General features: G+C 49.0%; 1 protein-coding gene across 1 annotated transcript in view; it reads left to right on the forward strand.

The window, feature by feature from the left end:
- PLD2 (phospholipase D2) overlaps positions 1-18435 on the forward strand; it is a 372737-nt gene that overhangs the window by 249643 nt on the left and 104659 nt on the right. Inside the window, exons 15-18 of the mRNA XM_078670622.1 lie at positions 265-456; positions 2023-2173; positions 12908-13026; positions 17530-17643. Of these exons, the coding sequence (XP_078526748.1) occupies positions 265-456; positions 2023-2173; positions 12908-13026; positions 17530-17643 (576 nt within the window). The remainder of the gene's footprint in view (positions 1-264; positions 457-2022; positions 2174-12907; positions 13027-17529; positions 17644-18435) is intronic.

An 18435-nucleotide genomic window follows, 5' to 3' on the forward strand; every position in this document is an offset into this window, starting at 1 on the left:
TGCTCGTCAACACTACCACAAAAGAGAGCATTAGTATCATCTACATTAGCCTCTGTAAAGCCTGTGGGGACCCTCTGGACTCTGTGAACACTATATCTTACTTTGGTATTGTATATACAGCGCAGCTTCCTACAGAGGGTTTTAACGAGCCATGAGAAGATGAAGTTGTTTAGACGGAGCCGCTCAAGTGTCCTATTGCCATCACCTTGTACTTGCTAATGGTTCCTGGGGTCCCTTCTCTCCCTGTCCCCTCTTGCTCATTAGGTCATGCGTCATCCAGATCACGTATCCTCGACCATCTTTCTCTGGGCCCACCACGAGAAGATGGTGGTCATCGACCAGTCCGTGGCATTTCTCGGAGGTCTGGACCTGGCGTACGGCCGTTGGGATAACCACGATTACCAGCTCACCGACGTCCCAGCGCACTGTTTCCAAAGCCTGCACGCCGAGCAGCAGGTAAGAGGAGAGCCCACCAGGTAGGGCAGATCAGAGGTATATTTGGTGGTGAGGGTTTTCAGGTGATGGTTCTTGCTGGACACAGTAACACCTCGATTGCGCCAACTCAGGAGCATGAACTGATGGCTTCCCTGCGTGCAGTCCACTCTCCTTCCCTCATTGCATCATATTCGCCACATTGTCCATCTGAGGCCTGTAAAGACTGTTTTACGGGATGTTTTGACTCATGGCTGTTTTGTGAGTTTCATAAACTTTCAGCCACATTACATCTTGCCTTTTGTTATCTTGAAATTAACATCAGAGGTAACTCCTCTGCTGTTGGTGATGGGCTTGCATGATATTTGTCCAATTTAAGTTTCAAAGAGCTCCTTATTAAAACATACACTTAAAAAATGTAGAATTAAAAATGCAGACTGCCAAAATCTCACCGTTATATAAATATCTCCCTGCAAAAATGTCATCATGTTTTTATAAGACTGGGTTAGTTTTATTATTTCAAACCCATTTTAATATTATTTGCCAAAAGATTTGTCCAATCCCAGACATTTCAGCAGATCTATATATTTGTCCTGACATTGGCAGACTTATTGATATATTTTTAATTCAGGATTATTCCACAGTTGTCCTGATGAAGGCACTGGGAATTGCTCACAGGGGTCGAAATGCCGACATATTGTTCTGTTGACTGGCGTTTCTTGTAACATTTGGGAACTGTGCTCTAAATTTGAGTCTTGTTTAAAGATCTTATAATCCGAAGTGGCCTACAGTATTTGCCTTGTATGCAGCACACGCTCACCTATTTCACTATTCACTATCACTGTGCCGATTGTTGGAGCACCTACATTATGGCCATTTTTATTTAAAAAGCACATACATGTAACTGTATACATATATGTTTGGTTGTTAACAATTCTTTTGAAGGCCAGGGAAGTATGGGCTCTCAATCTTCCTCTGAGGGGACCACTGTTTGATATTCCTCTTGTACCCGGCTTACCAGAAGTAAATGGTTGCCCCATAATATTTTGCTAATAAAATTTGCTGGCAAGGGTTTGATTCTGGGTCTAGGTTAATGCCGTACTATTTTGAGGAAGCAACTAAGCAGAGTTACGATTCTGAGGGCGTGTTTTTGAAGTGGGGCGTTTGTCTGCTTTCGCAGGTGCCACTGGGTCTCTTCTGTCTCTGCATCTTAGCGACATTGCTCCTTAATTGCTCCCGTCACAGCAACCCTACCCCGCCACCACCAACTAGACTACGCCTCACTCTCTCCATGACTACCTCTCCCCCTTAGCTGCATTGCACCTTCGCTGCCCTTGCATTTCCCAGTCACTGAACTCTCTGCTGGTGAAGCTGTGGCAGATCTGAGCACGTTGCCTCTGCCGTCTCCTTCTGCTGCTTCATTTCATGTGAATTTTTGCCTGGCTTCTTTCCTCTTCTGCCTCTGAACTGTCTGGTTCATCTCTTTCCGTCTGTCTGTGTCTGTCTGTCTTTCCCCCCTCTCCTCCTTGCTTTCCAGAGAGCTACTCCTGCCTGAAGTGACAGTGCCTGCCTTGGTTTGTATCCCACTAGACCAGCATGGAGGAAGCCAGCTGCAATGGTGTCTCTCAGCTGCTCAGCGCCGCCTGCCCCCCTCTGGATGAGAACCAGCAGCTCTGGCTGGGGAAGGACTACAGCAACCTCATCCTGAAGGACTGGGTGCAACTGGACAAGCCCTTCGAAGGTGAGTGGCGTCAAGGGCTGCAGCAGCGTGGGTGCCCTGAGGGCGGGTATAAGGTCATTCTTATATTAAATGTCCGACTGCAAAATGGCACAGAGAACTCTAATAGATGCAGCCTGTGTGGATTTCAGTCAGGACCTAAGCTCTGCTGTCTGCTCTTCAGCAAGAATTCGACATTGTTGTCACCTGAAGACTCATTATTGCAAGGATTTAAACTGTGTCCCCAACAGAAGGCCCAGTTCATCAGGGCTTGGGCACTGTTCCCTAATCAATGCTCATTTCAGCAAGGATTTAAACCAAAAGGCTGTGTTGACTGTTTATCAACCAGGACAGAAGGTGTGGGTGTTGGAGCCTGTGGCCCCAGCAGCCCTACAAGACAAGTGGAGTGGCCATCCTACAGTAATTGAGCAGATGGGAGAGGTTACCTACCTGGTGGACCTTGGATCTCCCAGGAGCCCCCATAGGGTGCTTCATGTCAACAGATTGAAACCATATGTTGACAGGGCAGACATGGGCTTGCTCCTGGGCTACAGACGAGGGACACGAGGAGGAGAGTGACCCTCTCCCAGACCAGCTGTCTCAGAACCCTGATGATGGTTCAGTTGATGGTGTAGCCTTGGCAGGCAGCCTCACTGACCAGCAGCAAACTGATTGCAGACAGGTGCTCAATCAGTTCAGACACATGTTCTCTCTGACTCCAAGCCAGACCACCTGGTGCACTCATGAAGTAGACACTGGGGACAGTCTGCCTGTTAGAAATACGATTTACAGGCAACCTGATCATGTCAGGGCCTGTATCAGGACAGAAGTACAGAAGATGTTAGAATTGGGAGTTATTGAACCCTCAGACAGCCCTTGGGCTAGTCCAGTAGTCTTGGTACCTAAACCTCACACCCAGGGTGGTAAGAGAGAGATGAGGCTCTGAGTTGACTACATGGGTCTCAATGCAGTCACTAGGACAGATGCTCATCCAATTCCAAGAGCAGATGAGCTCATAGATACTTTGGCCTCAGCCAAGTTTCTGAGCACATTTGACCAGACAGCTGACTACTGGCAGATCAGACTAGCTGATGATACAAAGCCAAAAACAGCATTTCTGCCCCTAGTGGGCACTACCAATTTGTGGTTATGCCCTTTGGTTTGAAGAATGCACCTGCTACTTTTCAAAGGTTGGTGAACAAAGTCCTTACAGGCTTGGACGACAATAGTGCAGCATATCTAGATGATATTGCTGTCTTTAGTTCCACCTGGGAGGATCACCTGGTCCATCTGAGAAATGTTTTGGAGGCACTGAAGAAAGCAGGCCTCACTATCAAGGCCACCAAGTGCCACATAGGGCAGAGTCCGGTTTTGTACCTGGGCCACCTTGTGGGTGGAGGCCAGGTTCAACCATTGCAGAGCAAAATCCAGACCATCATGGACTGGGTTGCTCCAAGCACCCAGACTCAGGTCAGAGCTTTCTTGGGCCTGACTGGGTAATACAGAAGATTTGTCAAAGGTTATGGATCTATAGTGACCCCATTTGAATGACTTAACTCCTAAAAGAATGCCAAAGAAAGTTCATTGGACAGTTAGCTGTCAAAAGGCATTTGATGACCTGAAGAAGGCCGTGTGCTCTGCTCCCATTCTGCAAAGTCCAGACTACTCCAAAGAATTCATTGTCCAAACAGATGCATCTGAGTTGGGGGTAGGGGCTGTGTTATCACAATTGAATGATGAAGGTCAGGATCAGCCAGTAGCTTTTATTAGCTGAAGGCTGACCCCCAGAGAGAAACGTTGGTGAGCCATTGAGAGGGCGGCCTTTGCTGTGATTTGGGCTCTGAAGAAGCGTAGTCCATACTTGTTTGGCACTCAATTCAATTCAATAATCTTTATTTCGTTGCAATAGCATCATAAAAGATACACAATTAAAATCATTCATTACAATTTATAATTTTCTAAAACACAGAGTAGGTAAGGGAAATCGACTTGATATCACATGCTAATTAGAGCTCTTGTCATCCCGGTATACATCTTCTTGTTTATGTGGAATTTCATAACAGTCTTATAATTATGGTTTAGGATCATCACACATTAAATAAATGTACTATTAAAATATAAACAACCTTTTTACATGATAAAAAGTAATTAAATGGGTAACCACCAAGGCATAATTTTAAAACTTATACACTACGAAATGTTAAAAAGTAATACATGGTTGGTGTACTTCATATTATAGTTTAGATACCTTGCCATCCAACGCATTTTGGTATGTTTAATGAGCATGAGAAATATAAAAATTGAACCTTAAGGTTTAAAAATGTAGACCCGACTTTATTCTAATAAATTAGCAGCGAGAAGAAATCTACTAAGACCGAACACTATTACCTGACTGCTGTCAGTTTTTAAAATTCTGCTGGCCTCCTTGTAGGAGTTTGAGCCAATACTGCGACAAAGTGGCACTATCCACTTTTTCCTTGGTATTACATAACTGCAGCAGAAAAATAGGATATGTAGGACATCTTCCCTTGCGTTATTAGTACATAAAGTGCATAGATCACTGTTTGACTTCACCCAACTTTTTTCAAATTCCTTAGTTCTTAATGTTCCATATCTATATTTTATATACAAGCTTTTTGCTAAAGGCGGCTGGATCTCATCCAGAAAGGTTTCAAAAAGTGCCAAATCTTTAGTCAATAAAAAAATTTCAGTTAAGGGACCATGGGTTTTTATATACACAGAATCATAGCTCATGTACGACCAGAATGACAATTTGACAATTTTCCTGGAGCACGCGTTCATAGCCTCTGGATCACTCCAGAAATGGGATAATCCTATTTTGGCTAACCAGTATCTTACATGCTTAAACCAATAGATTTTGCTACCGCTGTCGAGATCCATGACTTCTTTCAACCCCTCCTTATAATCAGACAGTTCGGGAGTTATCCACAATCTGACCCACAACAATAACGGTCTTAATATCGCATGTTGGTCCATGCGTTTAATGTTCATGTCCAAGAAAAGGGGTGTCAACGGGGTGCTAGTAGGCAATTTTAACAATCCCCTAAAAAACGTATTCTCAAAGGTTTCAAATGTCTTTCTGCATACTGGTCCCCATAGTTCTGCTCCATATAGCACTGCTGATTGAACCTTGTACCTAAAAAGCTCTAGAGCTGGAGTTACTGCCTTATTCAAGTCTTATTCAAGCATTTATTGTGTCTTTTCAAAATTGGGAGACAGTTTTGTTTAAACACTATTTTTGTCTTTTCTAACTGTGGTCTCCATGGTAATGATGAGTCTATTAATACACCTAAATAAGTGAAATTCTGCTCATGATCTAATTTTTGACCGTTTAACATTAGATTTTTTCTAAAACTTTTATGCGAGCTCAGAGCCATGTAGTTGGTTTTTTAAATATTAATTTCTAAACCTTTCAAAATACAATCCGACTGGAACCTTTCCAATAGGTTCTGGAGACCCCGTGGTGTTTGCGAAATGAGAATAGTGTCGTCCGCAAACAGGAGGGACGAAACCCGTTCACCTACCAATCTAGGCGAGTCATTATCGCACCTCTCCATGTAAGACGGGATATCATTAACAAACAGGGAGAACAGGGTTGGGGCCAATACGCACCTCTGTCGTACTCCCCTTTTTATCGGAATTGGTTGTGTTAGTTCCCCGTTTGGGCCCCACCTGACCTTGGCATAATTCTCCTCGTGTAACCCCATGACCAGTTTTAGTAGGTCCACTGGGAGTCCCTGATTTTTCAATGATTCCCACAAAAGTTCTCGGGGGATAAGGTCAAATGCCGCTCGTAAATCAACAAATGCCACGTACAGGTGACTATTTCGGAGAATGACGTATTTCCAATACAAGCAGCACAGCCTTAGAACCTGGTCTATGGTTCCTTGTTTGGCACTCACTTCACTGTTCAGACAGACCATAAGCCCCTCTTATGGCTAAAACAGATGAAGGGTGAAAACCCCAAACTTTTGAGGTGGTCCATTTCCCTACAGGGGTTGGACTTTACAGTGGAACATAGACCTGGGCGTAACCATGCCATTGCAGATGGACTCTCCAGATATTTCCACTTAGAACATGAAGACTCAATTGGTCAAGGTTCGTTTAATGTCCTTGTGTTTGGGGGGTTACGTAGGAGAGTAGGATCTGCTTCTTATAGTTACCCCCACTTTTTGATGATGTTTCACTGTTTTTTTACTTTAGTCTGGCTGGGGCCCTGCTTAGTCCTCTCTAAAATGATTGCATGTTCTTTAGGGTCACCACAGATTGGGTTATGGGGTACCCTTATAAGTCCCTAGTATATGGTATCCTATATACCTAGGGCCTACGTACCCCAGAAGCCTCTCAGGGGCTGCAGCATGTATTGTGCCACCCCTGAGAGACCACTCAAACTGACACGAGAGGTCTGCTACTGCAGCCTGTGTAAGGTGGTGTATGCACCCCTTACTCAAATATAGGTTTCCTATATCTACCTTATAACTACACATCTGAACCTATCAGTCACCCCTGAGGCAGGCCTTGTCAATCCCGAAGGCAGGGTGCTGGGTTTTGTGTGAGAGGGTGCCCATGCATGAGCAGAGCCCCTCTCCAGCCTTCGGAATCTTTCCTCCGGGGTTGTTAGTGATGCAGCCTAGACCATATACAATGAAGTGCATTATAACCTCGCGGTAAATGCTAACTTTAAAACAGCTACACAGAACCATGTCGTGTTTGGTGTCAAACACCTTGGAATCATACCTCCACACCAGTAGCTGGTGTGGGAGATATGATTCTTCCATAGTAGAACCACTAGTGTGGGGCACCGGGCTACCTGGTACCAGCTTTCCTTAAGCCTGGCATCACAAAATGGATGCCTCAGCTACAGACACAAGTCTGCCCTCCTGCTGCTGGACGAAACTCTGGCAGGGGAAGGCCTGACAATAGGTTTCCTGTCACAGGGAGGTGTCACCACCTCCCAGACAGGCTTTAGTGTATTGGGGCTGGGTGGGTGCACTCCAAGAGTGCTTTGAAGTCTGCACTAGGGGCACATTTGGTGTCCCTGTGCATAGTCCAGCTCAAACCGGTTGCAGAGCACTCAGCACCTGCTCTGGTGTGAAACTGGACAATGAATATGGGAGTAACCACCCCTCTGTCCAGACGCTCCCTTAGGTGGGTCCCCAGAGTTTGTCCCACCCCTTCCTTGGGTATAAAGTAGGAACTCCTGACAACAGGACTTTAGATTTTACCTGGACAAAACTCTGCTACAGAATCCCAGAACTTCAACTGTCTACACTTCGTTGGATGACCGAAGGATCTCCCTTGGAGTAAAGTAGTTACTCCCCTGAAAGGCAGGCACCAAAGATGCATCTGTCAGGTTTGCAACTACACAGCTCCTGAAGTTCTCCGAAGACTTTGCAAAACAGGAGGTGGGGTTTCAAGCTTCCCTGAGGCCGATAACGTGCTTTTGGCAAACCAGAGATTCAAAGCCCTCGTGGGGACCATGTAACCCAAACCCCTGACCACCGTGCACATTTGCAGAAGCATATGCTTCTTGACCGTCCCTGAGGCTGTGCTTTTGGGCTACTTCCAGTCCAGACCCGAGCAGTGATTCCACCGAAGATTACTGGCCTACACTCCCTGAGTGACCCGTGGGCTGGTATTTAGTGATTCCTCTCGAGGTCCCTTCCCGATCCCTTGTCCGTCGACTTGTGGGTCCCTGACAAGGGTACTTTAACTTTGAATGGGCTTACCTGGTTGCTCCAGACATGACCTGACTCTCCATTGCTCGGGGAGTCACCAGGACCTTGCTGGTCGTTACCGAAGCCATTTTACTCTCACCGCGTGGGTTGCAATTGATAAAGTTTGTTAGTCTCCAGTCCGGACACCGACCCCCCCAGCACTCGACATCCTTCGTGGGACAGCTCGCTTGCAGACTCTGGTCGTCGTCGACATCTCCTGGTCCCCGTGACAGCGGAGTCAAGCTTCTCCTCATCGCACCCGAAACACCCAACATTGGTGGGCATTGGTCTATTGTGCCCCTTGTCACCCTGAAGTGACCTAGACTCTATCCCCTCTTTCAGGTTCTTCACATCCCCGATCCAGACTTTGATCGCACCAACCACTTTTCCTTTCCACGGCTGCAGCACTTTGCAGCAACTCGCCATTGAAAACAGCGACGATTCCCGACACCGTTTGGCACCTATGCACCCGGCTACCCTGGGTGAGGTAACACGAGTACTCCAGTGCTCACATGGGTGCTGGCCTTAGAACCTTCTAAGTCTAAAAGGGTTTGCTCCAAGTCCTCTCCGAAGTGTCCTTAATCTTTAATTTTCCCAACCGCGACTTTCCCATAAGATTGTACGGAGCTCGCAGCTGTGTTCTCACACTGCACGTGTCCCCGGTGGGTCCCCTGTGTCACTACCTTGGGTGGTTCCTTGGGGTCCCAGTGATTCCATGTGCTCTATGCACTGTGTCTAGTCAAGTCGTGGTTCTTATATCACTTTCTTAACGCCTTTGCTGCGTTAGTCGGCCAACGGCCGTCGCGAGCACTACCGCCGTAGTGCTGCGAACGTCCGTTGGCTGATGCGGCCCGCCCACTCTGCCGCACCGCAGCGGAATTGCCGCCACGGTTAATATATGGTTTGGTCTCCCCGTGGTGCCCATTGTATATTGTGCTATTTACTTAAGTTCTATTATGTTGATATTGTGTATCTTGCTCTATAATCTCATAAAGAGATTATAGAGAGTGTTTAGTAATAAGTACATATATTTTATATATAGTATGTGTGGTTCTCTTTTCATTTAGACATTCAAGAGGTTATAATCTAGTAAAACAAGCTGCTTTACACTCCTTCAAGACTTAGCCTGAAGGCTGCTCTCCACAGCTACCACTAGGTTAGCTTTCTATAAAGGTTGTCTTAAAATGATCATCAATAAGGTTTGTTTGGACTGGTGCAAGGGGCCCACTATAACCAGTGGACAGCATATGCCAGGCCAACTTCTCACAGTCTTGAGAAGTCTCCTGAAGGCCAGCAGGTCCTGGGTCTGACGCAGGTGGACAGGGAGGGTGTTCCTTGTCTTGGCTGCGAGGTGGTAGAATGATCACCCACTGCTGGTTATTCTGTGCAATGCATGGAACAGTGGCGAGGGCGAGGTCAGCAGAGCAAAGCTGGCGGTTCGGGTGTATAAGGTGAGTCGTTTGTTAAGGTATGCTGGTCCGGAGTTGTGGAGTGCCTTATGCGCGTGGGTGAGGAGCTTGAAGGTGATCCTCTTGTCGACAGGGAGTCAGTGCAGGTCTCTCAGGTGGGCTGTGATGTGGCTGTGGCGGGGGATGTTGAGGATGAGGCGTGCGGAGGCGTTCTGTATGCGTTGTAGTCGTTTCTGGAGTTTAGTCGTGGTTCCTGCGTAGAAGGCATTGCTGTAGTCCAGTCTGCTGCTGACCAGGGCCTGGGTGACCGTCCTTCTGGTTCCGATGGGGATTCATCTGTAGATCTTGCTGAGCATGCGGAGTGTGTTGAAGCAGGAGGAGGAGACGGCGTTGACTTGCTGGGTCATTGATAGCAATGAATCTAAGGTGAACCCCAGGTTGCGTGCATGGTCGGTGGGTGTTGGTGCAGCTCCCAGTGTGGCCGGCCACCAGGAGTCTTCCAGGCAGAGGGGGTGGAGCCGGGGATGAGGACCTCAGTCTTGTCTCAGTTCAGTTTCAGGCGGCTGTTCTTCATCCATTCGGCGACGGCCTTCATTCGTTTGTGGAGGTTAGTTTTGGCAGTGGTGGGGGCCTTGGTGAGGGAGATGATCAGCTGGGTGTCGTCGGCATATGAGATGATGTTGAGGTTGTGCAATCGGATGATGTTGGTGAGCGGTGCCATGTAGACGTTGAAAAGGGTTGGGTTGAGGGATGATCCTTGGGGTACGCCGCAAAGGATCTTGGTGGATTCAGATTGGAATGGAGGGAAGCGGACACTCTGTGTTCTGCCGGTGAGGAAGGAGGTGGTCCAGGCCAGGGCTTTGTCGCGGATCCCTGCGTTGTGGAAGCGTGTGCGTAGGGTGTGATGACAGACGGTGTCGAAGGCGGCCAAAAGGTCCAGGGGGATGAGGGCTGCGGTTTCGCCGTTGTCCAGCAGGGTCCTGATGTCATCGTTGGCACCTTTGAGAGCAGTTTCGGTGCTGTGGTTGCTGCGGAATGCAGATTGGGACGGGTCCAGAGCGGCGTTCTCCTTGAGGAAGCGGGTCAGTTACCTGTTGACCATCTTCTCGATGACATTTGGCAGAAGCAGGGAGATGGGCCGGAAGTTCTTGAGGTCCTTAGGGTCTGCCTTGGGTTTCTTGAGTAAGACGTTGATCTCCGCGTGCTTCCAACTCTTCGGGAAGGTGGCGGTCTTGAAGGAGTTGTTGACGATCTTCCGGAGATGGGGTGCAATGATGGACCTTGCTTTGTTGAAGATATGGTGCGGGCAGGGGGTCGGATGGTGAGCTGGAGTAGATTGTGTTCATGATTTTGATGGTGTCGTCGTCATTGACATGGGTCCAGGAGCGCAGGAGGTTGGTGTGGCTGGGGGGTGGGGAGTCTGAGGTGTCGGCGGTGGTGGGCCTGGTTGTTGAAGCTGTCGTGGATGTCTGCAATCTTGCGGTGAAAGAAGATGGTTAGGGAGTCATAGAGATCTTGCGACGGCAGGATGCCGTTGGAGTTAGAGCTGTGGTTAGAGAGTTCCTTCATGGTGTTGAAGAGCTCTTTGCTGTTGTGTGTGTTGTTGTTAATGCGTTCCTTGAAGGAGGTCCTTTTGGCATTCCGGATGAGTTGGTGGTGCCTGCGAATGGCGTTCTGGTGGGCTGCGTTGTTGTGCAGTGTCTGTTCATGGTGCCACTTCTCGAGTCTTCAGCAGGTCTGCTTGGAAGCTTGGAGGCCAGCGGTAAACCAGATGGCTTTTCTGTCGGTGCGTCTGTTTGAGGGTTTCTTGATCGGGGCGAGAGTGTTGGCGCAGTCGTCGATCCATTGCCTGAGGTTGCGGGCGGCAGTGTCGGTGTCGGCGGTGCCTGTTGGTGGGTTTCGGGCAAGGGTTTAGCTGGACTTCAGTGGTGTGGCTGAAGGTGACGTGATTGCTGGCGGAAAAGATGGGGTCAAGCGTGTGTCCGGCAGAGTGGGTGGGAGTCATGACTAGTTGTTTGAGTCCGAGGTTGTCGAGCAGGGTGGTGGAGTTGCTGTTGTAGGCATTCTCGGGGTGGAAGTTCAGCTCTCCGAGGAGGATGTAGTTCATGGATGCAAGGTCGTGCATGCTGACGAAGTCGGCGATGGAGGCACTGAACTGTGGCCGGGGTCCGGGGGTCTGTAGATGAGGGTGCTGTTGGGATCAATGTGGATCTGGAAGTGCAGGTGTTCTGTGGCGCTGAGGGTGCCTTCGGTGCTGGTCGAGATTCTGAGGGTATTCCTGTGGACAATGGCGATTCCTGCTCCGTTGGTGCGGTCCCTGCGGGTGATCTTGTAGCTGTCTGGGATGGCTAGGGCAATGTCGGGTGCCAAGGAGGGGTTCATCCAGGTCTCAGTCAGGAAGGCGACATCCGGGGAGGATGAGTCAAGTAGGTCCCAGAGTTCGATGGTGTGCTTGTGGGCGGAGCGGGTGTTGAGTAGTATGCATCTGAGGTGGTGGTGTCCTCCCCCGGTGGGGGGAGGCAGTAGCTTGTAGGCTGGTGAAGCTGCAGCTCCGGCAGGAGAAGGGCCCGTGGTTGCGCTTTGGGGTGGCCAGGAAGCAGGCGGATGATCATCCGGCGTTGAGTTTGTGGAGGGTGCTGGCGTCGTATGAAGTGGTGGGCGTCGTGGCGGTCGCGGGGGCCAGGAGGTCTGGCGCTGGGCGCGGTCCAGTCGCGGACGGGCTTGCCGTTGGCTGGGTGGATATACTCCAACAACTGGGGAGATATACTTCAACAGCTGGGTGGATATACACCAACAAACGGGGAGATGTACTTCAACAAATGGGGAGATATACTTCAACAGCTGGGGAGATACACTTCAACAGCTGGGGAGATACACTTCAACAGCTGGGGAGATACACTTCAACAGCTGGGGAGATATACTTCATCAGCTGAAGAGATAGACTTCAGCAGATGGGAGGGTACACTTCAGTAGCTGGGATGTATACTTTAGTAACTTTGGAGAAGTATACTTCAACAAGTGAGGCTGTACATTTCAAAGACACAGGAGGTATAGATGAACAGGTGGGGAGGTAGACAAGAATAGTTTAGGTGGTGTCATTTAATGACCATGGAGGTAATATTCAATAACCTGGCATTGTATATGGGGAGGTATCCTTTCGTAACTGAAGAGGTGTGCTTCATAAGTGGAGAGCTGGACTTCAAGAGTAAGGGAGATGTACTTCAACAGGAGGGGAGATGGAATTCAAGAGTAGGGGAGATCTACTTCAAGAGGTGGAGAGATGCACTTCAACAGGTGGTGAGATACTTTAATTGGAAGGACTGCTTCAGTATCTGGAGGAATAAGTTTCCATAAATGAGGATTTATATTTCAATGAATGAGGGTATAGATGAACAGGTGGGTGGTCATACCCCAATAACTGTGGAGGTAATATCCGATAAACGTGGGTCATTGAATGGGGAGGTATTCATTGATGAGGTACCCTTTATTAACTGAAGAGGCGAGCTTCGTAGGTGGAGAGCTGGACTTCAAGAGCTGGGGAGATATAGTCTGTGCCCCCGACTGATAATGCCTCCCCTGCACCCCGTTCCTCACGCCTCTCTTGTTTTCAGATTTCATCGACCGGACCAAGAACCCCCGGATGCCCTGGAGGGACATCGGCGTGGTGGTGCATGGGACGGCGGCGAGGGACGTGGCGCGACACTTCATCCAGCGCTGGAACTACACCAAAGTGAGTCCTGGGGGGCCGGGGGGGTTAAAGGATGGGTTATCCCATCCCGCTCATGGGGTAACGCAGGCCCCTGCAGCACCACGGACCCCCACCCTTCAAGTAAAATATTTCAGTGCAAGGCCTAGGAGTCTCATTCTGGTGGGGGGCCCCATCATTTTACGTGAAGCCACTGACTGACCCCATTGTGTTACTCTTCCCCAGGGAGGCTTTCCCACACACCCACCCTTGGATTTTGGCACGTTCACAGATGTACCATTACTGGCTGACCTGGGAATGCGTCAAAATGCTGCGCTGTAGCACACATAGAACGAGGAAAGAGGAAAATGCCTCTGAGGATTGTTTTTGTGCACGAAAGTGTCCCTTCCTACGCATAAAACAATCCTGCCTGTAACACGGGCACTGTTGCAGCAGGGCACAAGGGCGCCTGCATTGGCTCCAGGCCGTACAGTGTGCACCAGCGCTAGGAAAGCACAGGAATGTGCCGAATAAAGTTAAATACAGCGCATTCCTCCCCTTTCACACAACGCAGAAAGCTAGCTTGCTGAGCTGTGTGAAATAATGAGAAGTCGCCCCTAGATGACAGAATGCTTAATAAAAAGTTTAAAAAAGTAAATAATCTTAGCCCAGCAAATACCCACACAGGTCACTTCAACTGTATTTTAGAAACTTCGAGTCTATTTCCAAATAATTAATAAAGCAAACAAAGGCTGCTCCTGGTCCTTGCAGAAGCAGAAAACAGGAACCAAGGGCTGGTATTTTTCTCTGACTAACGTGGCAGCCGCAGCCCAGAGTCGAGCGTAGACTGGCATTGGGGCACAGTGGTGCACCTGGCAGCCCTGTCCTGTTTCTACTCCGCTGTTGTGATGCCTCGGTAGCTCGGTCCGCCATCTTGGAATCCCACCAGGGGATGCTAAGGGGGGGTGGAGGAGTGAAGATCGCTTCCAGGGCTGTCGTGGTACATCCCAGTGCCATGAATGGAAGTACCCCACTGACGTGCCCATGCTAGACAGAGGGCATCACTACTTGTGACCTCTCGTCCCAGGTCACAGTCACATATGTATGTCTCCCCGTATGACCACTTGAGTGCCCCAGATGGACTGGTGTCTCCCCCACATCCCTGCTCGTAAACGGGTATGCTCTGTGCCGCGATGCCACGATCCTTGCTGGGTGCCAGGTGAGTGCTAAAGAATGGAGTGCCCTGCCTTCTATTCAAGCATCAGGTTAATTCTTTGTGGAACCGGGCTTTATCAACCCCACACACCCACGCCCCATCTCTCCCACACACAAAGTGCTGGTCTACAAAGTGCATAATTTAAAAGTGTGGGCAGCCAAGTACTATCCAAGCCCTCAGCTCAGTGTCTAAGAGCCTTTTTAGTGTTTAAAAGACATTTTGAGTAGCAATGTGGTGTGCACCCCTGTTTACCAAACATCCTTTATCGTACCCCAGATCCACGTCACATACCTGCCAACTTACACGGTGCGACCATTTGACACACTATCGGCTCCCATCACACGATCTTCCGGTGAGGAGCCAATATCACACGGTGGCAGGGAAAACAAGCTGAAAAACACTGTCAATAGTCGGTTTCCATCTTGATTTCGAGAAGCTTTGAACTGCCGACGTCCATTAAGGGGTGTGCAAACACCCCAGGACATCGGCACCAGCCTCAGCTAGATTTTTCTTTTTCGAGGAGGGTCTTGGAGGCAGGGTGGGGGTTCAAAAGTGCCTCAGATACTTCTCGGCATGAGGCCGCAGCCCCTTCAGGTTCACGCCTCCTCCTCACATGGTGAGATTGTTCTTGTAGTTGACAGGTATGATGTCGTTCGGTGTTGGCACGCGAGGACCATGGGCGCAGGCCAGTGATGCTCTAGGCTAGCGGTTCCAAGCCTTCCATCTGTGACCAGAAACAACAAGGCCAGCTTTTGGGGGACAGTCCTCACCAGGGGACCAGAGCCCGGCATGTTGGCCAAGGGCCTGTTACCTCTGCTCGGCAGCCTGGCTCTAAGACCACCTGCTCCCAACATGAGCCTTTGGTCTCGCTTCCCCTCGTTTGGATTGGCTCCCACATCCCTGGGAATGGAGATACCTCTCCCTCGACACAGGAACTTCTCTCCTCCAAGAGAGGTGGCCCTGAGTGTCCTGTATGTTACTGCGTACTACATGCATGTGATAAACCCATCACGTGACAGCCTGGGCACACGCTGCAGTAGTGCCACTCGCACTGTGCTCCGAGCGCCTTCTAGGCTGCTTTCGCCCGCTGGTGCCCTCAGGTGTTGAGCTTTGGCACCTACAGAAGGTGGAATCCATTAAGTGTTCTAGGTACTGGTATGATCCGCCATTTTGTTGATTCCTTGGCAACCGTCATTAAAATCGAAGCCAACATGTGTGCTCTACATATGCTCAATGACCTGTTGGGCACGAAGAGGCGCTGTATGCTGTTGGCTCCGTCTCCAGGCGCTGGATCATGCAGAGCTCTCCTTGGGGCTGTTCCACTCGTCCAGCCCAGGGTAGCCCACCGAATGCCAAGTCCTCTGCCTTACACAACTTAAGGGCAGCACGAGCTACGTCTAGACTTAAAAATATGAAAAACAATGTTCTTAATTTTATGGGCACTATAAGGGAAAACTGAATAAATGACTGTGAAAAATTACAGGGCCAGTGAACGCAAAGCTCTTTTGCGTTCACAAACAGACCAATTCTCAAACGCAAAAAGACATTTTCAAATGTACAAATCTCTAATTGCGTTTCGATAATCTGATACCGAATCTTAATGAGGGATTGCAAATCATATTTGGAAGGGGCGTGTTTAAGGCATCCCATCCTAATACCGATTCGCATTGGTATGTACAAATGTTTTGCGACCGAAATGCGGTCGCAAACATTCACATTTTACCATCAACAAAAGTTAGAGGCAAGCCATTTGCAAATGGGAAGGGGTCCCTGTGGAACCCCTTCCCATTTGAGAATGAAAACAAATATTTTTTTTAATAGCAGGCAGTGTTTCCACCGACCACAGCCAACTCTTAAAAAAATGAAACAGAAAGTTATTATTATCTTTTTTTAAACGCATCATGTTTGCTGCATTTTAAAATAAAATTTAAAAAATATTCCTTTATTAAAAAGTGACCCCAGCAGGCCACATCCCAGTGATATTTTTGTTATTCACATTATAATTCATGAGGTAGGTGTATTTGAAACCCACTTGGAAAGGCAGTGAATGTAAAACACACTTATGTACATTAGTGTTTGCAATCACCAAATAGCAAATCACAAAAATTAGCAATTTGGTAATCGCAAACACTAAGCTTCATACATCTGGCCAATAGTATCTTTTCTTAGGTGAAAGTCAACAGTACTGTGAAAAGTACATGAAATGACGGGCAGTGCATTGTCCGTAAACTTGGAATTGTAGAAAAGATTCTCATTGAAATCCATGTGGTCTGTGTTCCCCTCAGACTCCTCTCTCCTTCGCTAACGTGGGTGGGTCCTGACTTGCAAGTCTGCACCTCGCTCGCACACCTTGCTCAGTCAGTAAGCATGCTGTAACAGCCTTTCTGTAGATGGATGCAAAGGGAGCTGCACCTCGGACAGCTTCGCTCGGGCCCCTCTAGACATCTTCCCTCACCATCCTCTAGACATCTTCCCTCAGCCCCCTCTAGACAGCTTCCCTCAGCCCCCTCTGCATGTTTGTACAACCAGTGCTCAATTTGAGCCGGTGGTTTACGGTGCTCGGCAATGGGACTTAATTGTCAACACTTGCACTTACAACAGTTCACCACATGGTGGCAATGTTTGTCTAATTTTGAAGTGTGAACAACAACAGCTGTTTAAAAATGTATTATACATTAGAAAGCACTAATACTTGCCACTCTAGCCATTCTTTTAGCTGTGGGTGGCTTGGAGTAGTCTGAATTGTCACTTGCACAAATGTGAGGTTAGTAGTTGTGTTGGTACTGTCGTTGTCAGCACTGGTAGGGGCAATGGGGAGTGCAGGCTGTAGCGGCCTCAAGCCAAGGGCCCTGGCACTTACTTTTTTTTTTAGAAATTAAGCACTGTGTACAGCAGACAGTGCACATGTGGTTTGTGCATTGAGTGACAGTGGGTAGGAGTCACTGGGCCACCTGGGCTGGGCCCGCTGCCCCCAACGCGGGTGGCCACTGTTAAAATGGGTACCTCGGTCAGTGTCGTCGGTCACTGCAGCTCCCCTCCTTGGACCGGTCACCTCTCTTTCCTTTCTGGTGTTTCTACACACTTTCTAAGTGTCTGGAAATTCAAGGACAGATGGAAAATCAGAGGGTAACTCCCAGACTTTCAAAAACCTATTAAAAATCTGCAAAATGGCCAAAATCTTCAAGAAACATAGAAATTGGTGGTAGCGAAGACATTTTCAGGGAACACAAACAACATCTCCACAGTATATTTGGATGGCTGCTAATAGTGTGTTTTTATTTACCTGTTGACATCAGATTGATGGTTGTGCTCTGCCTTTCTCATCTCTGTAGACCATGAAGACAAAGTACAAAGACGTCTCCTTCCCCTACCTGCTGCCGAAGTCCCACAAAACGGTCAACAGGCAGCCCTTCACTGTGCCGGGGTCTCAGGAGGCCAAGGTCCAGGTGAGTGACAGTAACAGGAAGAGGACCCCGTGGGTGAGTCCTTGGTGAAGGATCCAGGCCTGATTGTGGGTGAGTCCATCCAGTGGGTGAGTCCTAAGTGGAGGCATCACTCAAAGCCTCCCTCTGGGTGAGTCCAACGAGTGGGTGAGTCCATTGTGGAGGCATTGCTGCAGGCCTACGGTAGGGTGAGTCCTCAGTAGAGGCATTGCTCCAGCCTCGGGTCGGGTGAGTCCTCAGTAGAGGGATTGCTCTAGGCCTCCGGTAGGGTGAGTCCTTAGTAGAGGCATTGCTCCAGCCTCGGGTAGGGCGAGTCCTTAGTAGAGGCATTGCTCCAGGCCTCCGGTAGGGTGAGTCCTTAGTAGAGGCATTGCTCCAGCCTCCGGTAGGGTGAGTCCTTAGTAGAGACATTGCTCCAGGCCTCGGGTAGGGTGAGTCCTTAGTAGAGGCATTGCTCCAGGCCTCCGGCAGGGTGAGTCCTCAGTAGAGGCATTGCTCCAGCCTCGGGTAGGGTGAATCCTTAGTAGAGGCATTGCTCCAGCCTCGGGTAGGGTGAGTCCTTAGTAGAGGCATTGCTCCAGGCCTCAGGTACGGTAAGTCCTTAGTAGAGGCATTGCTCCAGGCCTCGGATAGGGTGAGTCCTTAGTAGAGGCATTGCTCCAGCCTCGGGTAGGGTGAGTCCTTAGTAGAGGCATTGCTCCAGGCCTCAGGTAGGGTGAGTCCTTAGTAGAGGCATTGCTCCAGCCTCGGGTAGGGTGAGTCCTTAGTAGAGGCATTGCTCCAGCCTCGGGTAGG

The sequence above is a fragment of the Lissotriton helveticus genome, chromosome 12 (assembly GCF_964261635.1).
Source record: "Lissotriton helveticus chromosome 12, aLisHel1.1, whole genome shotgun sequence".
Taxonomy (NCBI): Eukaryota; Metazoa; Chordata; class Amphibia; order Caudata; family Salamandridae; genus Lissotriton; species Lissotriton helveticus.